This window comes from Trifolium pratense, linkage group LG2, assembly GCF_020283565.1.
Source record: "Trifolium pratense cultivar HEN17-A07 linkage group LG2, ARS_RC_1.1, whole genome shotgun sequence".
Lineage (NCBI taxonomy): Eukaryota > Viridiplantae > Streptophyta > Magnoliopsida > Fabales > Fabaceae > Trifolium > Trifolium pratense.
Genome location: NC_060060.1, coordinates 16691635 through 16713587, shown reverse-complemented (window position 1 = coordinate 16713587; position 21953 = coordinate 16691635). Strand labels below are relative to the sequence as shown.

The window sequence follows — 21953 nt, the reverse complement described above, 5'->3', positions numbered from 1 at the left end:
TGGTGAATCTCAATCTCTTGATAAATTCACCCTATCCTTTGTCGATACTCCTCCGATCTCTCGGATGAAAGCTACCGACAACGGAGTAATTGAAAACGCGTTGATCGTGTGCTACACTCTATGTTTCAATCTCTCGACCGGAAACACTCAAATGCCTCATGAATTCATGTCGGATTCTAACTCATATTCTCATACATAATTAGAATCTAAGATCATTGCAAAGTTGATCAAAAATTGAAATGCATTAAGTACAGTCATTCATGAAATAACACTTATAAGAGAGATTCAATTCAATAAGTAAGATTACATCATATTACAAGCTTAAGTTTCATTCCTAGATCCAACCTCTATGAGGGATTTAGCTCCTCATAGCTTCTTGATTCAATCCAAGCTCCAACTTCATGGTGAAAGCTCTCATGCTGCTGAATCCCTTGAATCTATCCACTGGAATGCAAGATCGGAGCTCAATTCTTGCCTAAGATCTCTGAAATGTAGTGATGAACTCTGGATTTTCGAACCCTTTCTCAAAAAAATGAATTTTCAATATATACTGATTGCCGCGCGTCAGATCCATCACGTCGCGCGTGGTTGCTTCTTCTCCCACTACGCCGCGCGTGTAACTGCTCCACGCCGCGCGTGATTAAGTCAGAGGAGAACTGATCTTCAGCCAAGTTATTACGCCGAGCGTGACTGGTTCCACGCCCCCGGCGTAGTTCAACTCCTCCATCACGCCGCGTGTGGTTCTTCTCACGCCGCGCGTGATGATGTCAGTGGCAAACCATCTTCTGATCAAGGTATTACGCCGCGCGTGGACAGGTCCCCACGCCACGCGTAATTGAAGCAGGATGTGATCTTCTCTGTGAGGTTCATTACGCGGCGCGTGATGATTCACGCCCCCAGCGTAGTTGAAATGCATAAATTTCTGCATAATTTCCTGCTTTCTTGTATTCCAAGTAACCTTGCTTCTGAGTTGATTTCTCTTGATTTATTGCTTAAAAACCTCTAAAATAAGTCTAATGTTCCTCAAATAAGCACGGATTATGAGAGTGTGACGATACGTCATCAAGTAGCAACCCGTCGCCCACACAGAAGGCCAGCTCCTATTCATGCTTCTGCCCAGGTTCTGATGCAAATGAATACGGACCCATTCTTTAATGTTAACAGTGAAAAACATGTTTCTAACATCATTTGTTAACAAACTGCACCACACACTCTTAGCTAGGGGACAGTCACGCAGGACATGACTTGTATCCTCCACAATATCAACACAATGATTACACCAAGGCGCACCTATATGCATTTTACTCTTCCGGTAATTTGTAATTAATCGATCATGCCGAACTAACCAATTAAAACTTCGAACCCGTTCGGGGACTCTTAACTTCCAAATATTCTACCACTCTACCTCCCTATATGATTCACAATATCCTCATATATTCTCATGTTTTGCCTACTAACAAAAATCCTTCACCTCATCATTTATAATATGTTGCATTCACAATATCACAATTCACCTTTGTCAAAAAAAAAAAATCTCACAATTCACCTTCCAAGGCTAGAGTAGATTTTTCCTTAAACAATTTTTTATTAAACAGTATTCAAACCCCTGACCACTTACTTAAGAGCTCAAATTTCTTACCACTTGAACTAATTTATTATTGTTAATAAATAATTCTAGCCATTATTTCATTAGTAGTCATAACTCTTTAACATATCAATCAAGATCCTTCCCTTAAGAATTGCAATGTTTCGTTTCGTCCATCGTGAATTTATTCAACTATAGACTAGTATTTTTTAAGCACACTTATCATGTAAAGTCCGACTTCTATTGTTCATTGTTTCCAGAAGATTATTTGATTGACGACGAGAGATTAATTCAACTCTGGACTGCTGAAGGATTTCTCACCATTCCCACCAACAACAATCCAGAACAATTTGGTCAAGCTTGTTTCAACGACTTTGTTCCTTTCATTTTCCAACAAGTGGAAGAAAAAGAAGAAAAAGGCGTATATAGAATGAACCAGTTAATGCACAAACTCGCAAAGGAAGTTGCTGGTGACGAAAACATCGCTGTGGATTCAATGGGGGAAAGAGTTAAAGAAGGAACGCTGCATGCTTCGTTTGATTTTGGTTTGGATTTGATAAAGCAAAGAAACTGAGAACCATTCTTTTGAGCATCTATTACGACATCACAAAGCTTCCACACGAGGTGAAGATGACGACATCAACATGTGATAAGATTTTTACAACCTTCAAGTCCCTCCGCGTGTTGGATCTACATGACTTGGGGATCAAGATTGTTCCAACCTCTATTCAGGAGATGAAATACTTGAGGTATCTAGATCTATCCCATAACAACATAGAGAAGCTTCCTAATTGCATCACAAAGCTTATCCACTTGCAAACATTGAAACTCTCTTACTGTCACGTCCTCAAGGAATTGCCAAAAGATTTGCAGGACGTAACTCGACTCAATCATCTTGACATCGAGGCTTGCTTGGATCTAACTCACATGCCAGCTGGGATAGATAAATTGACTTCTTTACAAACATTATCACTTTTCGTGGCCAGCAAGAAACATGTTGTCACCGGAGGACTAAGAGAACTCACGGTTCTCAACAACCTCCAGGGCAACTTGGAAATTTTGCATCTGGAGCAAGTCAAGTTCTCTCCATCCATCGAAGCGGATAAAGATGAATTTTTGAAAAATAAAGAACACCTTTCAGCAATTGACTCTAAGATGGGATCGCGGTGATGATGAAGAGAGAACCGGCAGTAGCAGCGTTGATGTAGAGAATGAAGAGAGGCTACTTGAACGTCTCCAGCCACATCAAAATTTGAAAGTGCTATTTGTTGTGGGGTACAATGGCAAAACCTTGTCTAACTGGATCCATTCACTTCATTGCCTTGTTAAGTTTACCTTGAGTGACTCTCCCAAATGCGAATTTCTACCGCCAATGGAACGTCTTCCATATCTCAAGGTTCTTCATCTTCGGAGGTTGAACTCTCTTAAATTCATTGCAGAAAACAGTGCTACACCAGCATTCTTTAAATCCTTGAAGGAACTTGCAATTTCAGATTGTCCTGATCTCAAAAGTTGGTGGGAAAATGATGAGTTGCCGAAAAACAACAGACCATCTTTCCCTTGCTTTTCAAAACTAAACATCCGATGTTGTCCTAACTTAACATGCATGCCACTTTGTACTAATCTTGATGAAGAGTTGGTTCTCGTAGATTCCAACGAAAGATCAATGAGGGAAACCAAAACCGAAACAGAAACTACTTCAGAAACCTTACTACTTCCTCTATCCAAACTGAAGTCCATGATTATCGAGCGTATAGAGGAATCTCCACCACAGAGCTGGCTTAATGACTTCACTTCCCTTAAAGAACTTCACATTCGAGATTGTATTAACTTAAAGTCTTTACCACAAGGTTTAAAGACTTTGAGTTCACTCCAGTCTCTCACTATCGAGAGATGTGACGAATTCAATCTTGAAAACTCTGAAGATGAATGGAAAGGTCTGATAAACCTTCATTCACTAACATTAAGGAATATTCCAAATCTAATGACGCTAACAATTGGATTTGGAAACTTGATATCTTTGAAAGAGTTAATAATTTATGATTTTTCTAGTTTTGTTAAGAGTCCCACATCGGTTGAGATATGGCCTGACTAAGTGTTTATATACTAGAGGCAATCCTCACCTTACAAGCCGGTTTTGTAAGGATGAGTTAGGCCCAATATCCATTTCTAAGATGGTATCAGAGCCTCTCCAAGATCCGTTGGGCCACCTGATATCGGGCCACCTACCATTTATATCCGCGTACCAAGCCCACAATAGCGCTGGACGTGAGGGGGTGTGTTAAGAAGTCCCACATCGGTTGCGAGATGGTCTGACTAAGTGTTTATATACTAGAGGCAATTCTCACCTTACAAGCCGGTTTTGTAAGGATGAGTTAGGCCCAATATCCATTTCTAAGATGGTATCAGAGCCTCTCCAAGATCCGTTGGGCAAACTCATATCACTTCGCATGCTGGTTATATCTGAATGCAAAAGCACGGATTCTCTTCCCAAAGAAATGATAAAGATCGCGTCGCTGCATAACTTGGAAATTACGGACTGTCCATTGTTATTGCCAAGGTGTCAACCTGAAACAGGTGATGATTGGCCACAAATTGCTCAAATCAAAAATAAATTGGTGAGGGAGACTCCTCGAGACTTAAGTGGCCTGCTGTGAATTACAAGATTATCAGTCAGGTACTAATACTTGTCAAGATCGGATGACCGAGATTCGTGTCTACCACTGCGCCTAATCCCAAATCCCTTGCACTAGCTGCATTAGTTTAAAAAGTGTAGAGTTTGCTAGTTTTTTCTGGATTTCTTGCATGATGTGTGTCTTTTAAATCTAAATTTGATTGTATAGAAGTAAGAATGGTTTTTCTGTAACATGTTATAGCTATAAATTATTTACCTTGTTTACTATTGATTAATAGATTAATGTTTATCAGAGAATCTATTGATCACATAGTCTTATCCTTGTCTATGGAACCATTTTTTACTTTGAAAATTTGTTTAAGGTTCTGTCTAGATATTTTAAAACGGTCGGAATGGAGTTGAATTATGATATGAGGTGGAATATAATAGAGATTTTATTTCATTGATTAGATATTTTATAACATAAAGTTCACACTTCATTAAAGCGTGAATGAAATATAATGTATGGATCTATCAAAAAAAAATATAATGTATGGTAAGTTTTTTATTGCATTTCTACCCTACGGGTTAAAAAACACTATCTTAAAGAAAATTTTATAAAAAAAATGGTTGCTTCAAGATTATTGTCCTTACGATTTTACTGACGAAATCTACCGATTCTAACAGTGATTTGGATCATTTGCTTTGAGATTATTGACAGTGATTCTGACAATAATGTAATGTGCAAATTGGTGGCAAAATTCGAACAAATGCATATTTTGAAAAATGTGGAGAGCATGACAAGAAATCACCTTCAACAAAGTGTTACACTCAATTTTTTTATATTTCTTTCATTAATATTCATATTACTTAAATTTCTGAATTAAAAATAAAATTATTAATTTCAAGCGTAAGTATTACACTCAATTTAATCCATTGATCCATTTTACATCAAACAATTACAATCCATTGATCCACTTGTAATTTGATCCCTCCAAGTCTCATTCATAGGTATTTGACCATACCACGACCTTCCACACTCAGCTTTGTAGCCTGAAGCTGCTTCTTTTTTGGAGCTCTCAACTGCTGCAATTTCTTATTCATCTGCAGTTAACACAATCCACACGGGTCAAATTCTAGAATTTTACTGATGCAATAGACATATTCTTATCAACATATAGACATCCCTACTGGCATGTGCCTCCATTCTCACACTCAAATTATTTTGGTCCTAACAAAGTAAATACACAACAAATAATATGTTGCATGCAGGAAAAACAATAACATTGCATGGAGGACAGCACTTTTATCAACCAAAGTAAAGGGATATAAAAGGATGGGGAAAAACAGGACTTAAAAACACCAACCTTCATGCGATGCTGGTCTTGTGAACATTGTTTTGCACGTGCTCTAATTTCATCAGGATCAATTTTAGATTGCGGGCGGATCACAAAATCCAAAGGTGTTGCTTCTGGCCTTGATGTAAGTTGTCTGGCAGACGACTGTCCAGACCTAGGCCTGCATTACAATTAGAATTTACCATCCAAATATAAATCAGTGATTCCTGAAGTGAAACTGAACAAAATAAGTTTATAAACATCACTCAAACCGTACTGTGAAAGATCCAAATCAAGATCACCATCTCTAGATGCCATCCCTGCAGCTTTATTTGCTGGCCTGTAAAATTTCAATAAAACTATATAAATCCAACTATTTACAATTTTTTGGTAACAAACCACCTGTTACAATGCAATAAGTAAATCTAATAATGCGTGAACCAGGCAATTAGAAGAAAAATGTATAAGCTTACTTTTTAACCGATGGCCTCCTGTAAGGAACCCTATCATCCTCACTATTTCGCATGTCTTCAAACCGAGTACTCTTATTAAATATAGGTCGGCTCTGAAATCATAAAAAATATGACAATAACATAAGATAATAGTAAAATAATGTCTTCCGAAAACAGGAATTTATGGTGATAGTAAAGCTCAAAAAAGATAATGTCAACACAAGTTTTCTTCTACTTACCCATTTATCAACCAATTCCTTGGCTAATTTCCTATTTAGATTGATTTCTTCATCAGACCTTGATAAAAACATAATAACCTGTCAAAACAATGAAAATGTCAGTCTTAAGATATTACATCCAAATTCTAATAAAAGCCTACATGTAGACACCCCCTATTGATTTGTTCACATCATCAACAGAAACCCACCTTTCCAAGACCACTTTTCTTCAGCTGTTCTCTTCTATCATACTGCTCTAGGTCTATAGGAAACTGCATGACAAGAAAAATGAATACAATGCTAAATATTAATAATCTTGGTAAAAAAAAATATAACTGCATCTAAATCAATATAATGGTATCAACTCATTACATCATTCAAAATCTTCAAAATTGCTGTCCTTATGTTAATATTTGGCAGACTTCCATCAGGAAGTGGCTCAAGCCAATTCTTCAATAAAGCTAGCACTCCGTGATCTAAAAACTCTAGTTGAAGTTGTTTCCTGTGAAATAGTAAGTGAAAAGTTAATACAACAACGAGAAAAGAAAAAGATTAACAAAACACCAGTCTAAAGTAGAAGGAAATCAACAGCTTACTTTGAGAGGACTTCTGTAAGAAGAGGCAACTTCCTGAGTTTATTGATAGCGGGCTTGTTATGGCGATTAAGCTCAGCATCCTCTTCTGCTGTAAGCTCGAGCTCAGCCATGACATTCTCAACTAATAAAGAAATTTCTGCAGGACTCCTTTCATTCTTCTTCTTTTTCTTACCCACCTTGAAAAGATCCTTCATTTCATCCTCCTCATCACCTTCCTCTGCCTAGAAAATCACATAACAGAAAAAAGTTATCAGAAAACTCGTGATAAATATTGCAAGAAATCCTATAATTGACTTTGTACCCAAAATAAAACCTATGACTAAATTATAACCGAGAAAGCTTGACCACAAAAAAAACATTGCATATTTCATCGTCCAACATTCTACTTGTAATGACAATGTTATCAAACAAAGTGTATCTAATTTCAGTAAAATTTAAGCAGGAAATCTTACTAAAAAATTAAGGGAATAAATCACCAACCTGTGGAGCATCACCAGGAGACCGTGGCTCATCGTAACCATACAAAGCAGGTTCCACTCCAGTGTCATCTATAAAGTTATCATCATCCACATTTCTGTTACCCTCTTGATCATCCTTGATGACAGAAACATAAAAGTAAAGCAACATCAGATACAATTCACAACCAAAAGTGTAGTCCAAACCATCACCAGCATTAGAAAAAGATAAGCAATGTGCCCAATAAAAACACATAACTAATAATGCTTCAAAGTAAGTTGTAAGTTGAAACCACTATACTCATACACTTAAAATCCCCAATCTCTCAAATATACAATTTGAAACTATAAAAATATCTAAAACTTGATTATTATATGATAAAGAATAAATTTTTAAGATTAGGCATGAGACTTAAGTCTGATAAGTGATTATTAGATTGATAAGCATCAAAATCAATAAACTTAAAACTGAATAATAATGAAAAATCACAAAGAAAAAAATACCTCAGAATCTCCTCCGGCAATTGTATCCCACATCTCCTTAACTTCACCATCATGATCATTCCCACCTTTACCACCAAACCCGTTCTTCGAACCCCCAGATTTTGACCCACTCTTTCCGCTGCTACTTCCAACCCTCTTTTCCCCTTTCAGCCTCTTCTCCTTCTTCCCTGATCCAATATCCTTCCCTTTCTTCCTCTTCCTCCCTTCCTCCTCATTAGCCCGAAAACGGTCCTCCTCCAACTCATCCTCAAGCTCCGGTGGCGGAGCCACCACCGACTGTTTCCCGGTATCACTCTTCTTAATCAGTCTTTTCCTCGGCTTCGATTTCGATGGATCCGTGTCGTAAACCGGAGTCTGTGATCGATCCCGACTAGGAAAATCATCAACGTCTTCCTCGAAATCGTCGAGCTGTTGTGGCTCCGGTGTCGCCTCGCGATCGGATTGAACATCGTCGTAATCCATCAATGGCTCACCATCCTCATCACGATAACTACAAATATCACATGAAAATTAAAGGAAATCGAATTAAATCAAATTGAATCTGAAAAAACAAAACCCTAGTACAAATACGAGAAAAATTTTGAGATAAAAGAACTCACGGGTTGTCTTCATAACCCATGGTGACTGCGGCGGCAGTTACACGGTGGTGCGATTGAAAACTGGGGATTGCGGCAATTACACAATGGCTTGCGATTGAAAATTGATATAGAATTGGCAAACAGTGAATTATATCAAATTTATTTTGACAGCAACTAGGTATATATAGATAGGATATAGGAGTATAGGATAACAAATCTTTTATTTATCAAATAGAAAGATATATGCTTAACCAAAAACATTATTAATTTTTAAAATTTTAACTATTAAATTTTTTTTTATTATATTTGGAGTTAAAATTTAACGAAAATGACCAATATAGCAAAAATAGATTTTGCTGGACTATATTGATTTTGTGAGATTTTAAAGATTTTTTTTACAAGACTTTTTATGATCAAGATTTTTAACGCATAATTTGAATGGATTTTAAGAGATTTTTTTCAAAAGACTTTTTACAATCAAGATTTTATAATACTTTATATATTATGAAACTTTTGTATATTTGAAAAATTTTAAAAGAATCAATAAATTTTAATAAAAGAATTTTTTTTTTTTTTGGGAATACAAATATTTTAAACAAAAAATAAAAAATCGTTACTTTTTTTTACGTATATGTTTCTAATCACCAATAAAAAGGTCACCATCATTGATGGGAAACAGAAGCAGATGAATGTGACGAAAAAAATTCGTTTCGTTTGCTGTAAAAATTTGTAATGAATCAAAAGTTTGTAAAAAAGATGTAGAATTTGTTAAAATATTTTTTGCAAAAAAGCATATTTTATAGGTAATGCAGAAGAAGAAAAAAAAACTGATACAATGATGATGAAAGTAAAAAGTCTTGTAGAGTTTGAAAAAATCTCAAGGCTTTTAGTGAGATTGTTGAAAAAGTGAACAAAAAGAAAAGAATAAGAAAACAGTGATGATGAACCGAGAAAGTAATAAAGAAGAAGAAGAAATTTGATACAGTGATGATGAAAATAAAAAGTCTTGGAGAGTTCAAAAAAGTTTGAAGGCTTTTGGTGAGATTGTTGAAAAAGTCTATCAAGTGTATTTTCAACTAAAAAGTCTCTCAAAATCCATTCCAAAGAAGAATCCATTAAAATCGGTAGACTTTTGAATACCAATAGACATTTTAAAAGTAGTAACAAATCTCAATTGAATACCAACGAATTTTGTTGCCCTGAAAAAAAAAATCATGTTTGTCTTAATTGAATACCACAAGATTTACTAAATTTTGTAAAAGTCTTGATTTAATACCTCAAGATTTTTTGTCATAAAAAAATCTTTTAAAATCCCATGAAATTTCAATCCAATACACCCCCCTTATTGTCAAAAATGAGGTGGTGGATGAGGCCCGCAAGTCTAAAAAGGAGTTGCTTCTCTTTAAAGTAGATTTTGAGAAAGCTTATGATTCTGTTGACTGGGTTATCTGGATGGTGTTATGGGGAGAATGGGTTTTCCAATCCTTTGGAGGAAGTGGATTAAAGAATTTGTGTGTACGGCTACAGCTTCTGTTTTAGTCAATGGTAGTCCGATTGATAAATTCCCTCTTGAGTGGGGTCTAAGACATGGGGGATCTGTTATCTCCTTTTCTTTTCTTATTGGTTGCGGAGGGTTTACATGTGTTAATGGAGGCCATGGTGGAGCGTAATTTGTTCATGGGGTACAATGTTGGTGAGCTAGCCCCCGTGTATGTGTCGCACCTTCAGTTCGCTGACGATACGTTGTTGATGGAGACAAAAAGTTGGGCGAATGTCCGTGCTCTGCGGGCGGTCCTTGTGCTGTTTGAGTCTATGTCGGGTCTGCAGGTTAACTTTCACAAAAGCATGCTGGTTGGGGTTAACATCTCTGATTCGTGGTGAGGTGAGGCGGCGTCAACTCTTTGTTGTAAAGTGGAAAAAATCTCTTTCCTTTATTTGGGTCTTCTTATTGGGGGTGATCTGAGGCGTTTAGGTTTTTGGGAACCGGTTCTGGATCGTTTAAAGAATCGTTTATCGGGTTGGAGGAGTCGCTTCCTTTCTTTTGGTGGTCGTTTAGTTCTACTTAAATCCGTGTTGACCTCATTACCTGTCTATGTTCTTTCCTTCTTTAAAGCTCCCTCAGGTACTATCTCTTCTATTGAATCTATTTTGATTAAATTTTTTTGGGGGGGAAGTGAGGATTTTAGGAAAATCTCTTGGATTAACTGAAAAACTATTTGTTTACGTAAGGAGTACGGGGGTTTGGGGTTAGGCAGTTGAGGGAGTTTAACTTGGCCCTGTTAGGCAAGTGGTGTTGGAGGATGCTAGTGGAGAGAGATGGTTTATGGTTTCGAGTGTTGGCAGGACGTTACGGGGTTGAGAGAGGTAGGTTGTGTGAGGGTGGAGCGCGTGGGTCTACGTGGTGGAGGGAGCTTACACGTATTCGGGATAGTGGAGGTGAGGCAGGGGGTGGTTTAGAGAGCATGTTTCGAGGAAGGTGGGGGATGAGTCCGACACTTTTTTCTGGACTGATCTCTAGGTGGATGAGACTTCGTTGAGGGAGCAGTTTGGTCGGCTGTTTGACCTGGCATAAAACAAACCGGCTTCAGTGGCTGAGATGTTTATGCAATATTGGGGGGTTAGATGGGAGGTGTGGGTGTGGCGGCGTCGGTTGAGGGCGTGGGAGGAGGAGATGATGAGAGAGTGTCAGTCTTTACTTTTACCATCTCTTTGCAGGATCATGTTTCAGATAGGTGGCAGTGGCAGTCTGATTTGGATGATGGTTATACTGTTTGTGGTGCTTATCAGCTTTTGACGACACATGATGTAGTTTCTTTGGATGTTGTGTCAGGTCTTATTTGACACCGTTAGGTTCCTTTGAAGGTTTCCATTTGTGTTTGGCGACTCTTGCGGGACAGGTTGCCTACCAAAGCAAACCTGGTTACTCGAGGAATTTTATCTTCGGCGACCCACCATTGTGTTTCTGGTTGCGGAGAGGTTGAGTCGGCTCAACACTTGTTCCTTTTTTGCAGTACTTTTGGTGCCCTTTGGTCCCTTGTCAGCTCTCGGATTGGCTCTCATTTGGTGACTGCTCAACTCTTTCCGATCATTTTGTCAGTTTACAGCTTCAGCAGGTGGTCTTCGAGCACGACGTTCTTTCATGCAGCTCATTTGGCTTGCTTGTGTGTGGGTGTTGTAGACCGAAAGAAATCACAGATTGTTTAGAGGCTCAGCAAACACAGTGCATCATATGTTGGACAAGATCAAGACTTTTTCCTACAGGTGGCTAAAAGCGACGAGTAGTACTCTAGCTGTGAACTGTCATAGTTGGTGGTCTAGTCTTATGTTTTTGCTTGGGCCTTGTTTAGTTTAGTTTCTTTTGGTTCTTGTACTTTGACTCTTTTGAAATCTTTCTTAGTCTCTCTTGGCACGTCTTGTGTTGAGAAGACTATTTTGTTTATATATATATATATATATATATATATATATATATATATATATCATTTTGGTTTGTTTAAAAAAAAAATCTTATTGTAAAAAAAAATCAAATAGATAATCTTTTCTTCGTTCTTTCTATTTAGATATATTTATCTCAACGGACTAGTATAATATGAGTCGCTTAGGACTTAGGAAGTCATTGAAAAAAAACTATATTTACTTTTCATTAAACGTTTTCTTTTGAAAAATGAATTGGTCCATGTTATTTGTTCAGTATTTTATTATTATAGTAGTGATTTGGACTTTGAAAAATTTTCACCTGTTCAAATTTACAAGTTTACTTCCGCTGTGTTTTCTTTAAATGTTTATTAATCAGTCACGTCGGAGATTAATAACACTCCTTTTGAAATAAAATAATCAACGATTTTACAAATAAAATCAATGGAAATCTAGGATATTACATATCTAATTGGTCCTTACTCTTTGAATTGTCTCATGATTAATTTAGCCACTAATTTGGTGCAATTTGAGTTAACGATTTGAGGCACATTGGTCCAATTTAATTACTATATTTAATTGATCCAACAAAGGATTTGGAGGAAACTTTTAGTAGAGTTTTCAAGAGGACATTTGCCTCTTGGGTGACGCAGGCCTCAATCACTTTTTATGTGCGGAGATTTTGTTAAGTCAAAGAAGGGTGGGCGTGTAAGTCATTTGATATGATTTTTTTTTTTTGACACATTTTTTTTACACAAAGTCATTTGATATGGTTACGTACTAGTAATTGGTGTATTTGGAGATTGAGGAACAACATTATATTTTGAGGGGATGTGGCTGATGTCTCTATGTTGGTTGATAATATTACGGCGATCTCATGGATTTGGTTTAGTGGCCGGGCCGGTCGTAAGTCTTTTCATTCTTTCTCTAATTGGTGTGCTAATCTTATAGCTTGTTTACAAGACTTGTAATATTTCGCCTTGAATTATAAGGGTTTGAGTACTCGTTGTACTCCTTTATAATTCAAATTTGCTTATAAAAAAAAATGACATTTGCCACCATATGTGTATTAGTTATTGGTCATTTTTAATATTTAGTTATTCATTTAGTGTTTTATATCCTTATTGGGATCTTCACCAATCTTTCTTTTATGTATAAATTTTCAGGTTGTCACTTAAGATTTGGAAGGATCTTTACCAAATAGGTCTTGATAATTTTTTTATGTAGACATTACTCCCTCTGTGACACTATATAAGCAAAAAACACATTTTTAGGTTCATTGCTTTATTAATATATTTGCAATATAGACTAAATTCATTAATAAAGCAATGAACCTAAAAATGAGTTTTTTTACTTATATAGTGTTACGGAGGGAGTACTTTCGATTTGTTAGACATATATTGAAGTGTGTTAAAAAATGTGACCAATTATTATTGGAATGTGTTAAAAAAAGTGTTAAATTTGATCCCAGAAAAAAAAAAAGTGTTAAATAAATAGTGTAACCCTAACATTTCTCTTTAAAAATATACCGCAAATGTTATATAAATTTAATCAATTTATATCTAATGTATTTTCTCTCTATTGATAAAAAAAAATCAGTGCATTGTTTTTGAAAATGTATAATGATAAACTTACTCAAATTCAAGTAAACAAAGTTAGAACATTAGGAACTTTAGGAATATTAGGAATTTGTGGTGCTATTCCGACTTCGTGACGGCTGTTAAATTAATAACTGAAACGGTTGATGAGTGACACCACTATGCAGCCATCATTAATAACATAAAGGACACCCTGAATAGGAATTGGCAGGTTACCATCCTCCACCCTTACCATGAAGGCAATGCCTGCGCCGACTTTTTAGCTAAGCAATTCCTTAACTGTCCCGCCTGCTGATTTAAATCTTTATCTGCTAACTAATGTTGGTGGGGTTTATTTTACTAGATAGTTTTCTTTAATTTTTTCTCTTTTGTCTTTGCCTTCTTATACAAAAAAAAGAAGTAAACAAAGTTAGAAACCAAACCCCCGAAACAAAATAAAGTTTGTCTACTCTCTCTTGACTCTCTAATTGATTGAAATTATTGTGAGTCCTTTTAGTTTAGAAATATGTCGCATATAAAGTGGTGAAACCCACATCACATGAATTTTACGTCAATTAAAGAGTAGTGTCAAAGAGTGTTGAAAAGAGACACTTACTAGCACTTCTCTTGTCTAGTTGTCTTGTATTCAAAAATATAATACTTACTATTTTGGGAATTAAAAGGACTCTTAAAAGACAAAACAAAAGTTTGAAGATTCCAAATTATAAAAAATGTGAATCAAAGTAGAAACTCTTTAAATTAATAATGTCAGGATCGGATAAATTTATTAATTTAGAGAGTTATTAATTTATCGATAAATTAATAATTATTAATTTAAAGAGTTTTTAAGTAATTATACTGTACATACCAAACAAAAAGGCAAATTAGTCTATGCCTCTTAGGATTACGTTGCAGTGAACCTTGGGACTCAACGTAAATTAGTAACTACGGTGTACATATGCATTGGAAATCAATAATGACTTTTGAAGTACAGTAAATGTAAACAAGAGGAACAAATGTGTTCAATGTATTCTTAAGCAAGTTTGGCATATATAAATTACATGAATGTGTTAGAGTATTCAAATAGACTTGAACTTACAGACAATTGTTGAATCATATTTCAATAGAGTGTAATATTTTTTTTTTCCTAGTTTCTATGAATCATTAATTTATGATTTTCTTGGGACCGAAAATTATAAAGGGATCTACTGAAAAATTATTATCTTATTATTTTATTGAGTTTTTTCAATTTTTTACATTGGCCCAAGTCGGGACCGGACAAATTTATTATTTTAGAGAATTTATTAATTTACTCAAGCGTGACTAAATATTGCTCTTATTTTCGTTATAAAAAAATTACATTATGAAAAATAATATTGCTCTAACTTGGAAATATTTAGACGTGTTGCAGACGCATGAAATCCCCTTAATTGTTATATAATTTATAGGTTGGAGAGGCTAAGATGTAAATAAATACTCCTCAGTGCATATGAGAGTTATGCCTCTGTGCATCCATTTATTAAACGATGTGAATCCATGGATAAGAAAAGAAACATTGCATGAGATTCCAGGCCATTATTTGAAATTTAAAATAAAATAAAAAAAAGTTAAAATTTTACACAAAAATTGATATTCTACATGAATTACAGAAGTCCATTCTTCCATTGATGAGAAAATTATCCTGCAGTTTTGTCTAATGCACTGTACATACATTTACTACATTTGTTATGCTTGTGGTTTTTCTCAAGTTATGAAATATTGCAACTTCAATAGGCAGAGCCTTCTATTTTTCCAGAAAAGAATACTTGAAATCAACATAGTTTTCTTGGTCCCATAGGAATGATCCAAAAGCAACGGCTTCCAAAACAAGCATACTCAAGTCTGAGATGGTAAGTGAAAAAACTTCATCATTAGCAGTTTCAATCGAACCATCCTCAGAGACGCGAATATCAGGCCTTCCAAAGAGAGCCTGAGTTTGCTTTTCGATCAATGATATAGCTTCCTTGGAGCGCACAGTAGCGAGTCTCTGAAGTGTATCTGGATCCAACTTCACTACATAAGTTCTCAATTTGTATGATTTGCCTTCACTAGTATCCATGTAATCCGCTTCATTATAACCTTCTTCATCAGGATAAATCCTAATCAAGGAATCAGAATCCCAGAGCTTATTTGGTGGTGACGGTTCATCAAAAGTTATATTTTCTTTACCACCGTCCTTTGGAAGTATTCCCATTGATCTATCAAGTTGAAACCGCTCATCAACCCGTTTGAGAAAATATCCGTACATTATAGAAGCAGCATATAATTTTCCCAGTTTGATTTTGCTAATCTGAACAATTGTCTGGAGAGGACCCACAGTCCGTTCTCCAAGCACCTGAGATAAGTGACTCAGTACCATCTCAAATACCTCTGGAGAATGAATAGCTTCTAGCTTAAACTCTTGATTTGGCCATAAATCCACTTGAACATTAGGATCTGAGGTTGCTGATATTTTTGGAATCATTGAAATTTTGTTATCTTTAAATCGGTTTACGATTGAGAAGTACATTATCTCTTCCAATGTTGTACGCTTTTCTTTCTCTTTAATTTCAGATATCCTCCTAAAATTCATATTTGACAAGATTAATCATATTTGAAATAAATAAATAAACAAGTAACCACTTTGATGCAAATATATTCTACTTTAAGTTGTTTCAATCTTCCAGAGGTTTGCATACGAAGGGTAAAGAGCACGCAATTCCTAATTAATTAGTTCAGGAGTATTGCTTACTCGTCAGTATGTGTGCGCACACTTACACATGATTGTAAATTAATAATAATATAAGTAACTAGCTCCATAATGCCAAGATGAAAAGATCTTACTAGCATGAACTATGAATTATTATACTAACTACACAAGAGTGGGCATGCACGTGTGTAGCCAATCTCATAAAGCTGGCAGGAAAATATCGTTCATGTAAGCACTAACTAAGCACTGTATTAAACAAATTGACATTTCATGGAAAATATGGAATAATACAGTGTTTGGAATTTGGATATGCCGCTAACTTTTCAATCTCACATTCCAATTCTAATTCCAACGTGTTTTTCAAAGCTATAAATTACATAGCCTAACTAATGCACATTGTGACTGTGGTTCCATTGGATACCAAACACACGCTAACTAATAATTGATCCAAGTTTTGTTTTACCATTCTTATATTACTCGTGGCTGCCTTCTTTTTAAGTCGCACACACACATAAACTTTTAAAAGTAGTTTATCCAAAAAATAAAGCATTTTTCATTACACTAAGGCTTCAATCATTAACCATTTATGCATGTCGGTAAGAAAATTAAAAACTCAAGAAGAAAAAAGTATGTTACATAGTATGATAATTTTTTTTTTTGGAATTACATAGTATGATAACTTAATATGTGCCCAGAGCAGTAAAAAAATTTAAAACCATGAGAAGAGCTTCCAAGATTAATCACGGCTATGGTTGCAATAGTTGTTCAAAAAGCTCTTTGATTTTCTTAAGTTTTCCTTTCCACATAGATAGTTCTTGTCAAATCATGGGAAAAAGGAAACAAAGGATTGCTATACTTACTTATAAAGGGAATCCTCATATGAAGTAGAAGATTCTTCTTTGTTGGCATCTCTTTCAGCCTGAAGTTTCTCTAGCTGCTGATCAATGGTTGCTGAAATTAAATGAGGATGGGTTTGCAAAATTTGTTCCAATAGCTGACAAACTGGTGACTCAAATTGGAGAGGAGGGGAAGGCACAAAATTATCACTTGAATTTGTAGACGCTCTCACAACTAAACCTTTAGCTCGAAAATTGTAGGGTTCATAGCAGTGTTTAGCATTGTAAGATGGAGGACAACTCTGCAAAGAAAATATATTTGATAGTTGTTTAGTTATTTAGAATAACACGAAAATAATCATTACTAAATCACAATAACTTAGCCACAAAAGCTTCTTCAAAAAAAACTTAGCCACAAAATCATAAACAGTCGCTACAATAGGTGATATGAGTGGTTATCGAATTGAGTTCCAAACTGTGAATCAGAAACCATATTTTCCAAATCGTTAATCAAATCTAATTATGAATTGTAAGATACATAATAAAATATGACATTTTTAGGTAAAACAAGTGACATACGCGGAAAAAAAAAAAACAACAATGTGATAAATGAAAATAGAGCAAATGAGGACCAACGACAAAGGGACCAAAGAGAAACGAAAATAGATTATCTTTCTCATCTAAATGAATTAAGACTCCTGCTGACATTCAATATTCATGTCCAAAATATATATACACAATGGTCTGTATTAGTTAGGTTCAGGCTTGTTTTAAATCGAGATACGACTAGCATGTAACATGAGATACTGAAAACCATCATGCAACAAGCAGGTGTTAAACTAGATGGAAATTTATTGCATTTAAATGCTGCCATGGTATGTACATAGGAAATTTTGACCTCAATTCTTTAATATTGGTACAGAATGCATATGCAATTATGAATTCAATTTTGTGGTTAAGTACTTAAGTGTTGCTAAATCAGCCTTCAACTTTAAGTGGGACGATGTGTGACTTTCATCAAGTTATATTTTCACTATAAAATGATAATTTCACTCAAAAATGCTTATATTATTCTTTATTTCCATATCACAAAATGACATAAATTTAGTAATATGTGACCAGTTTGAAAAGACAATAAGCCATACTAGTCTATAAAAGAAGCTCATATATGAATCAAACCCAGCATCTTGTTAACTTTAACAAACTTCATTGTGCAAGTTGTAAGGCAACTATCAAGAAGTAAGTTTAACCATGATATAAACATTGATGATTAAGCTATGAAGCACGGACACTTGACACGACACGAACACTGACACATCGACACTGGTAATAATTTGAGAAAATGACATAATTCAGTGTAATCATAAGTGTCGATGTCATGTTGACACGTGTCCGACACCGGACACGCCTAATCCGAGGAGTGTCCGCGCTTCATAGTGATTAAGTTATTTTGTGTAGTGTAGGTACTCAATTTTAATGGAGAAAAGGGTTCAAGAATAAAACAGTCTAGACTAAAACATCGACATAGGCAGAAATCAATATAGCCTACCTAGTTATAAGTTATAGATGGATGAAATCAATATTATAACATTTTTTCAAAGAAGCTTAAATACATGAACTAAATCATCAAAATTACACCACTACAAGATATTCAACTCACAATCATCAGAACAGTCATATACCAAGAATTCATTTTAATTAACACCTAAATTTTGAGACATCACAAATCGCCGATTATGCAGAAAAAAACTCATAATATTTTCCAATTCAGCATGTAGATTACAAGAATTCAGCATGTTAGTTAGCTTCTAAGGGAAAATATTAATTCAGCACTTTTAACTGCTTTCTTTACCGAACTTGCAACTAACTTAACTGATACAGCAATGAAATTCTATCTTCAAACTTCAGACATATTTGATCATAATAATGTTTAATCTTTGATTATGCGTATAAATTCATCATATTTTCCAATTCATCATGTAGATTACAAGAAAGTAAAGATTAAATGAAGTAATTAAGCTTACCTTAAGAAATCCACAACCGGAAAGAAAAGTCTTGGCGTCAGAAGCATGCAAATGGCGGAATTCCGGTAACCGGAGCGATGAGGAAGATGGAAGCACCACTACCATAACGTCGCTGATTACACCAGAAACTTGCATTTTCTTGCAACTTTTTTTAGAATTAAAGTAAATAAAATTAATTAAATAATAATAATAATGAAAGAGAAAAGAAAAATAAGAGTTGAGAAAGTAGTTACCGTTTTGTCTTTGAACTCTGAAACTTGTGAGTGAGAAATTGGTGAGGAAGACGAGAAGAACACGGATAACGCAATGCGAAAATGTGTGTGTGACTGTGAGTGTGAAAATTGATTTTTTTTTTATTTCGTTTTTATTCATGAGAGAGAGAATATTAGACAGAAATCCAACTCCTCGTTATTGGGCACAATTAATAAAAACGTTTTTTTCTTACTATGAGCTGAAAATCCAACTGATAGTCGAGTTGAATTATCTCAATTTTTAATTATTTTTATTTCTTTTATTATCAAAGTTTTAAAATATTTTTGGTGCGTAAAAGTAATTTCACCTCATTTAATGTCACATTTTTATATTTATATTTTCAAAACTATATAGTAATGAAATAAATGGAAATAATTGAAAATTGAGAGAATCTCAACTCTATAGCGTACTACCAAATTTCTCACAACTAGACCGAACTCAGTGCCTTCAATTAATAAAAACTTTGTTTGCATAAATTGTTTTTTTTTGTTTTGTTTTTTTTTAAGAATTTTTATTTTGTTTTCTTTTATTTTTATTGTCTTTTGTTAAAATTGAATAATTGGTCTTTAACTAATTTATTGATTTTATATCGATTCATTAACTAATTCATGCATATGACTATTCAAGGTATTAGAATTGTTGGTTTGATTTTAAGAAAATACTCTTATGCGGTCACGTGACCAAATAATTTTGGAACACTCACAAAACAATATCAAATTATTTAATAATTTAAGAAAATATTATTTAATTATATTTTTTAAAAATATTTATTTCACTTTTGTGAGTGTGCCAAATCCAAATTATTTGGTCACATGACCAAGTAAGTGTATCTCTAATTTTAAGTTATCTTATACTCTTGAAAACTTTTCGTAGCGGATTGAACAATATCACTAGGGACGGAGTTTGATGATTCCCCCCATTTTTTTTTTAAATTTAAAAATGATCCTTGTATAAGATTTTTGCTTAGATGTCAAATTTAAATTTTCATAGATTTAACTTTCTTGCCAACGTCAATATTTTAATAACGTTTTCATTTAAATTTTCAAAAATGTTTCATGGTGAAAATTCTATTGTGCCCTTGGTGAATAATAAAAATTACAACACATATCCACGCCATGCTTGTCGGCCTGTGCAACCCATTGTGATATGGTTTTTTGTGTTTTTTGGTATTGTGGAATTTGGTGGAATATAATTTTAGGGATAAAATTTTCCTTAAATATAGGGTTATATGAAGAATACTAAAGTTCTTGTTTTATTCATCATGTTTATGGATTTATATATAAATCTACATAAAAACAAATCATATATTTAAAAAAAAAAAAACTAATTCGGTGGGAGAAACAAAGAGTGAGATGGATAAAATGTAACGTTGATGTTGAGTTTGTAGTTGGGTCTAATGTTACTTCTATGGATCTTGGTTTTCCTGATACCAATAGACATTTTGTGGCTGATTTGACTCAATGGCAGCAACATTTTTATTCCATAGTGAAAGGAGAAGCATGAACACTATTACATTTTATGAAAGAGGCTATCCATCGTGCATTTAAGCGAGTTCATTTTGAAAGTGACTCAAAATTGTTGATTGACGCTATCCATTCGAGAAGACAGAGTAATTCGGAATTTAGTTTAATTGTTAACGACATTATTCTTCTTATGTCATTTTCTTATGTAAACTTTGAGGTTAAATTTGTTAGAAGACAAACAAATTTAGTTGCTTATACACTTGCTAGGACGGCCAATGTTTGGGCTAATTTCCATAAATTTGAGATTATATGTATTGAACAGTTAATACTTAATAAGATGAATTAAGTTTGTTTGGTTAAAAAAAAAATAATCCTAAAATAAATTCTAAACAAAACTTAAATATTCTAAACACAAATATAAATTATAAACCCTACTATAACTTTTAAAATCTTCAAAAAAAAAAGAAAAATACTCAACTCACCGCACCACCCTTCCACCGTCGTCCACCGTCGTTGTCTCATCTCTCTGATTTCTTGCTCCCTCTAGCAGGTCTCTTTCTACCGCAAAACCCCCTTTTTTTTTCCTCAGTTTCTGATTTCTGATTTTTTTTTGTTAACTTTTTATTGATTTATGGTTATCTCTATAACTCTATTGTTGACTGTTGTTGGTATTGAATGTGTTGAGTTGCTGATTTGTTATTGAATGTTGATTTATTGCTGTAAGGTGTTGTTATTGTTATTAAGTTATCGAAACTGCTACGTTGATTGATCTATTCATCTATTGTTATTGTTATTGAAAATCTCTATTGATGAAGCTGATTCTACTACTTTTATTGTTGAGTTGCTGATTTGTGCATAAGCTATGTTGTTATTCAAAAGAAATGTTGATGAAGTTAAATTCCTCTGTAACCGTGCATAAGTGAGGTTGGGAACGAACATGTATGAAATTGAGTTGTTTATTGTTATTTGCTTTATTGATTTGATGAGGTGGGGAATGGTTTTCCATAAGTTGCTCAAAAGTTCATATTTATTGATTTATTGTTGTTGTTATTTATTGTCAATTTTTCCATAAGCTGTGATTTGGGATACTGTGATATCATCTATACTAGGAATGATTTGGAATAGCCAAGCTCTGAATTGAATATGTGGAATGTTAGAAAAATCGATACTAAGGGCAGAACCAAAACCAACTTTTAATGGCTCTAGGGCAAGATTAGAAAAAATGATATATTGTTTCTTCTTTCTGGTGGCATCTTGAGAAAACCGTGTTTGCACATGATGCCTCCCTGGCAAAGCTCCGTTGATAATGCGCCAAAACAT

The 21953-nt window shown here is 34.5% G+C and overlaps 3 protein-coding genes and 1 pseudogene across 8 annotated transcripts in view; 2 read left to right on the top strand and 2 right to left on the bottom strand.

The window, feature by feature from the left end:
* The first annotated feature begins 1270 nt into the window (after positions 1-1270).
* Positions 1271-4295, top strand: LOC123904280 (annotated as a pseudogene).
* A 770-nt stretch (positions 4296-5065) lies between these two features.
* On the bottom strand, positions 5066-8559 carry LOC123907643 (protein IWS1 homolog 1). Its single transcript, XM_045957990.1, has 11 exons — positions 8361-8559; positions 7762-8251; positions 7283-7396; positions 6803-7023; positions 6579-6708; positions 6416-6478; positions 6228-6305; positions 6010-6101; positions 5814-5876; positions 5567-5717; positions 5066-5303 (listed from the first exon to the last, which is right to left on the bottom strand). Exons 1-11 carry the CDS (start codon positions 8378-8380, stop codon positions 5205-5207), a joined length of 1521 nt encoding a protein of 506 aa, XP_045813946.1. The 5' UTR covers positions 8381-8559; the 3' UTR covers positions 5066-5204.
* A 6336-nt stretch (positions 8560-14895) lies between these two features.
* Positions 14896-21953, bottom strand: part of LOC123907638 (UV-B-induced protein At3g17800, chloroplastic) — a 34600-nt gene continuing 27542 nt past the window's right edge. For 2 of the 3 annotated variants that reach the window (XM_045957980.1, XM_045957982.1), the window contains exons 3-4: positions 16919-17196; positions 14896-15930 (exon numbers count right to left, since the gene is read on the bottom strand). In XM_045957980.1, the coding sequence (XP_045813936.1) occupies positions 15114-15930; positions 16919-17196 (1095 nt within the window). In that variant the 3' untranslated portion in view covers positions 14896-15113. Of the gene's footprint in view, positions 15931-16918; positions 17197-18918; positions 19064-19151; positions 19318-21953 lie in introns of those variants that run through there. The other variant, XM_045957981.1, reaches the window with a different exon arrangement.
* LOC123907641 (protein AE7-like) overlaps positions 21057-21953 on the top strand; it is a 40640-nt gene continuing 39743 nt past the window's right edge. For all 4 annotated transcript variants that reach the window (XR_006809292.1, XR_006809291.1, XM_045957987.1 and 1 more), the window contains exon 1: positions 21057-21183. The gene's annotated coding sequence lies outside the window, so the exon portion shown is untranslated. The remainder of the gene's footprint in view (positions 21184-21953) is intronic.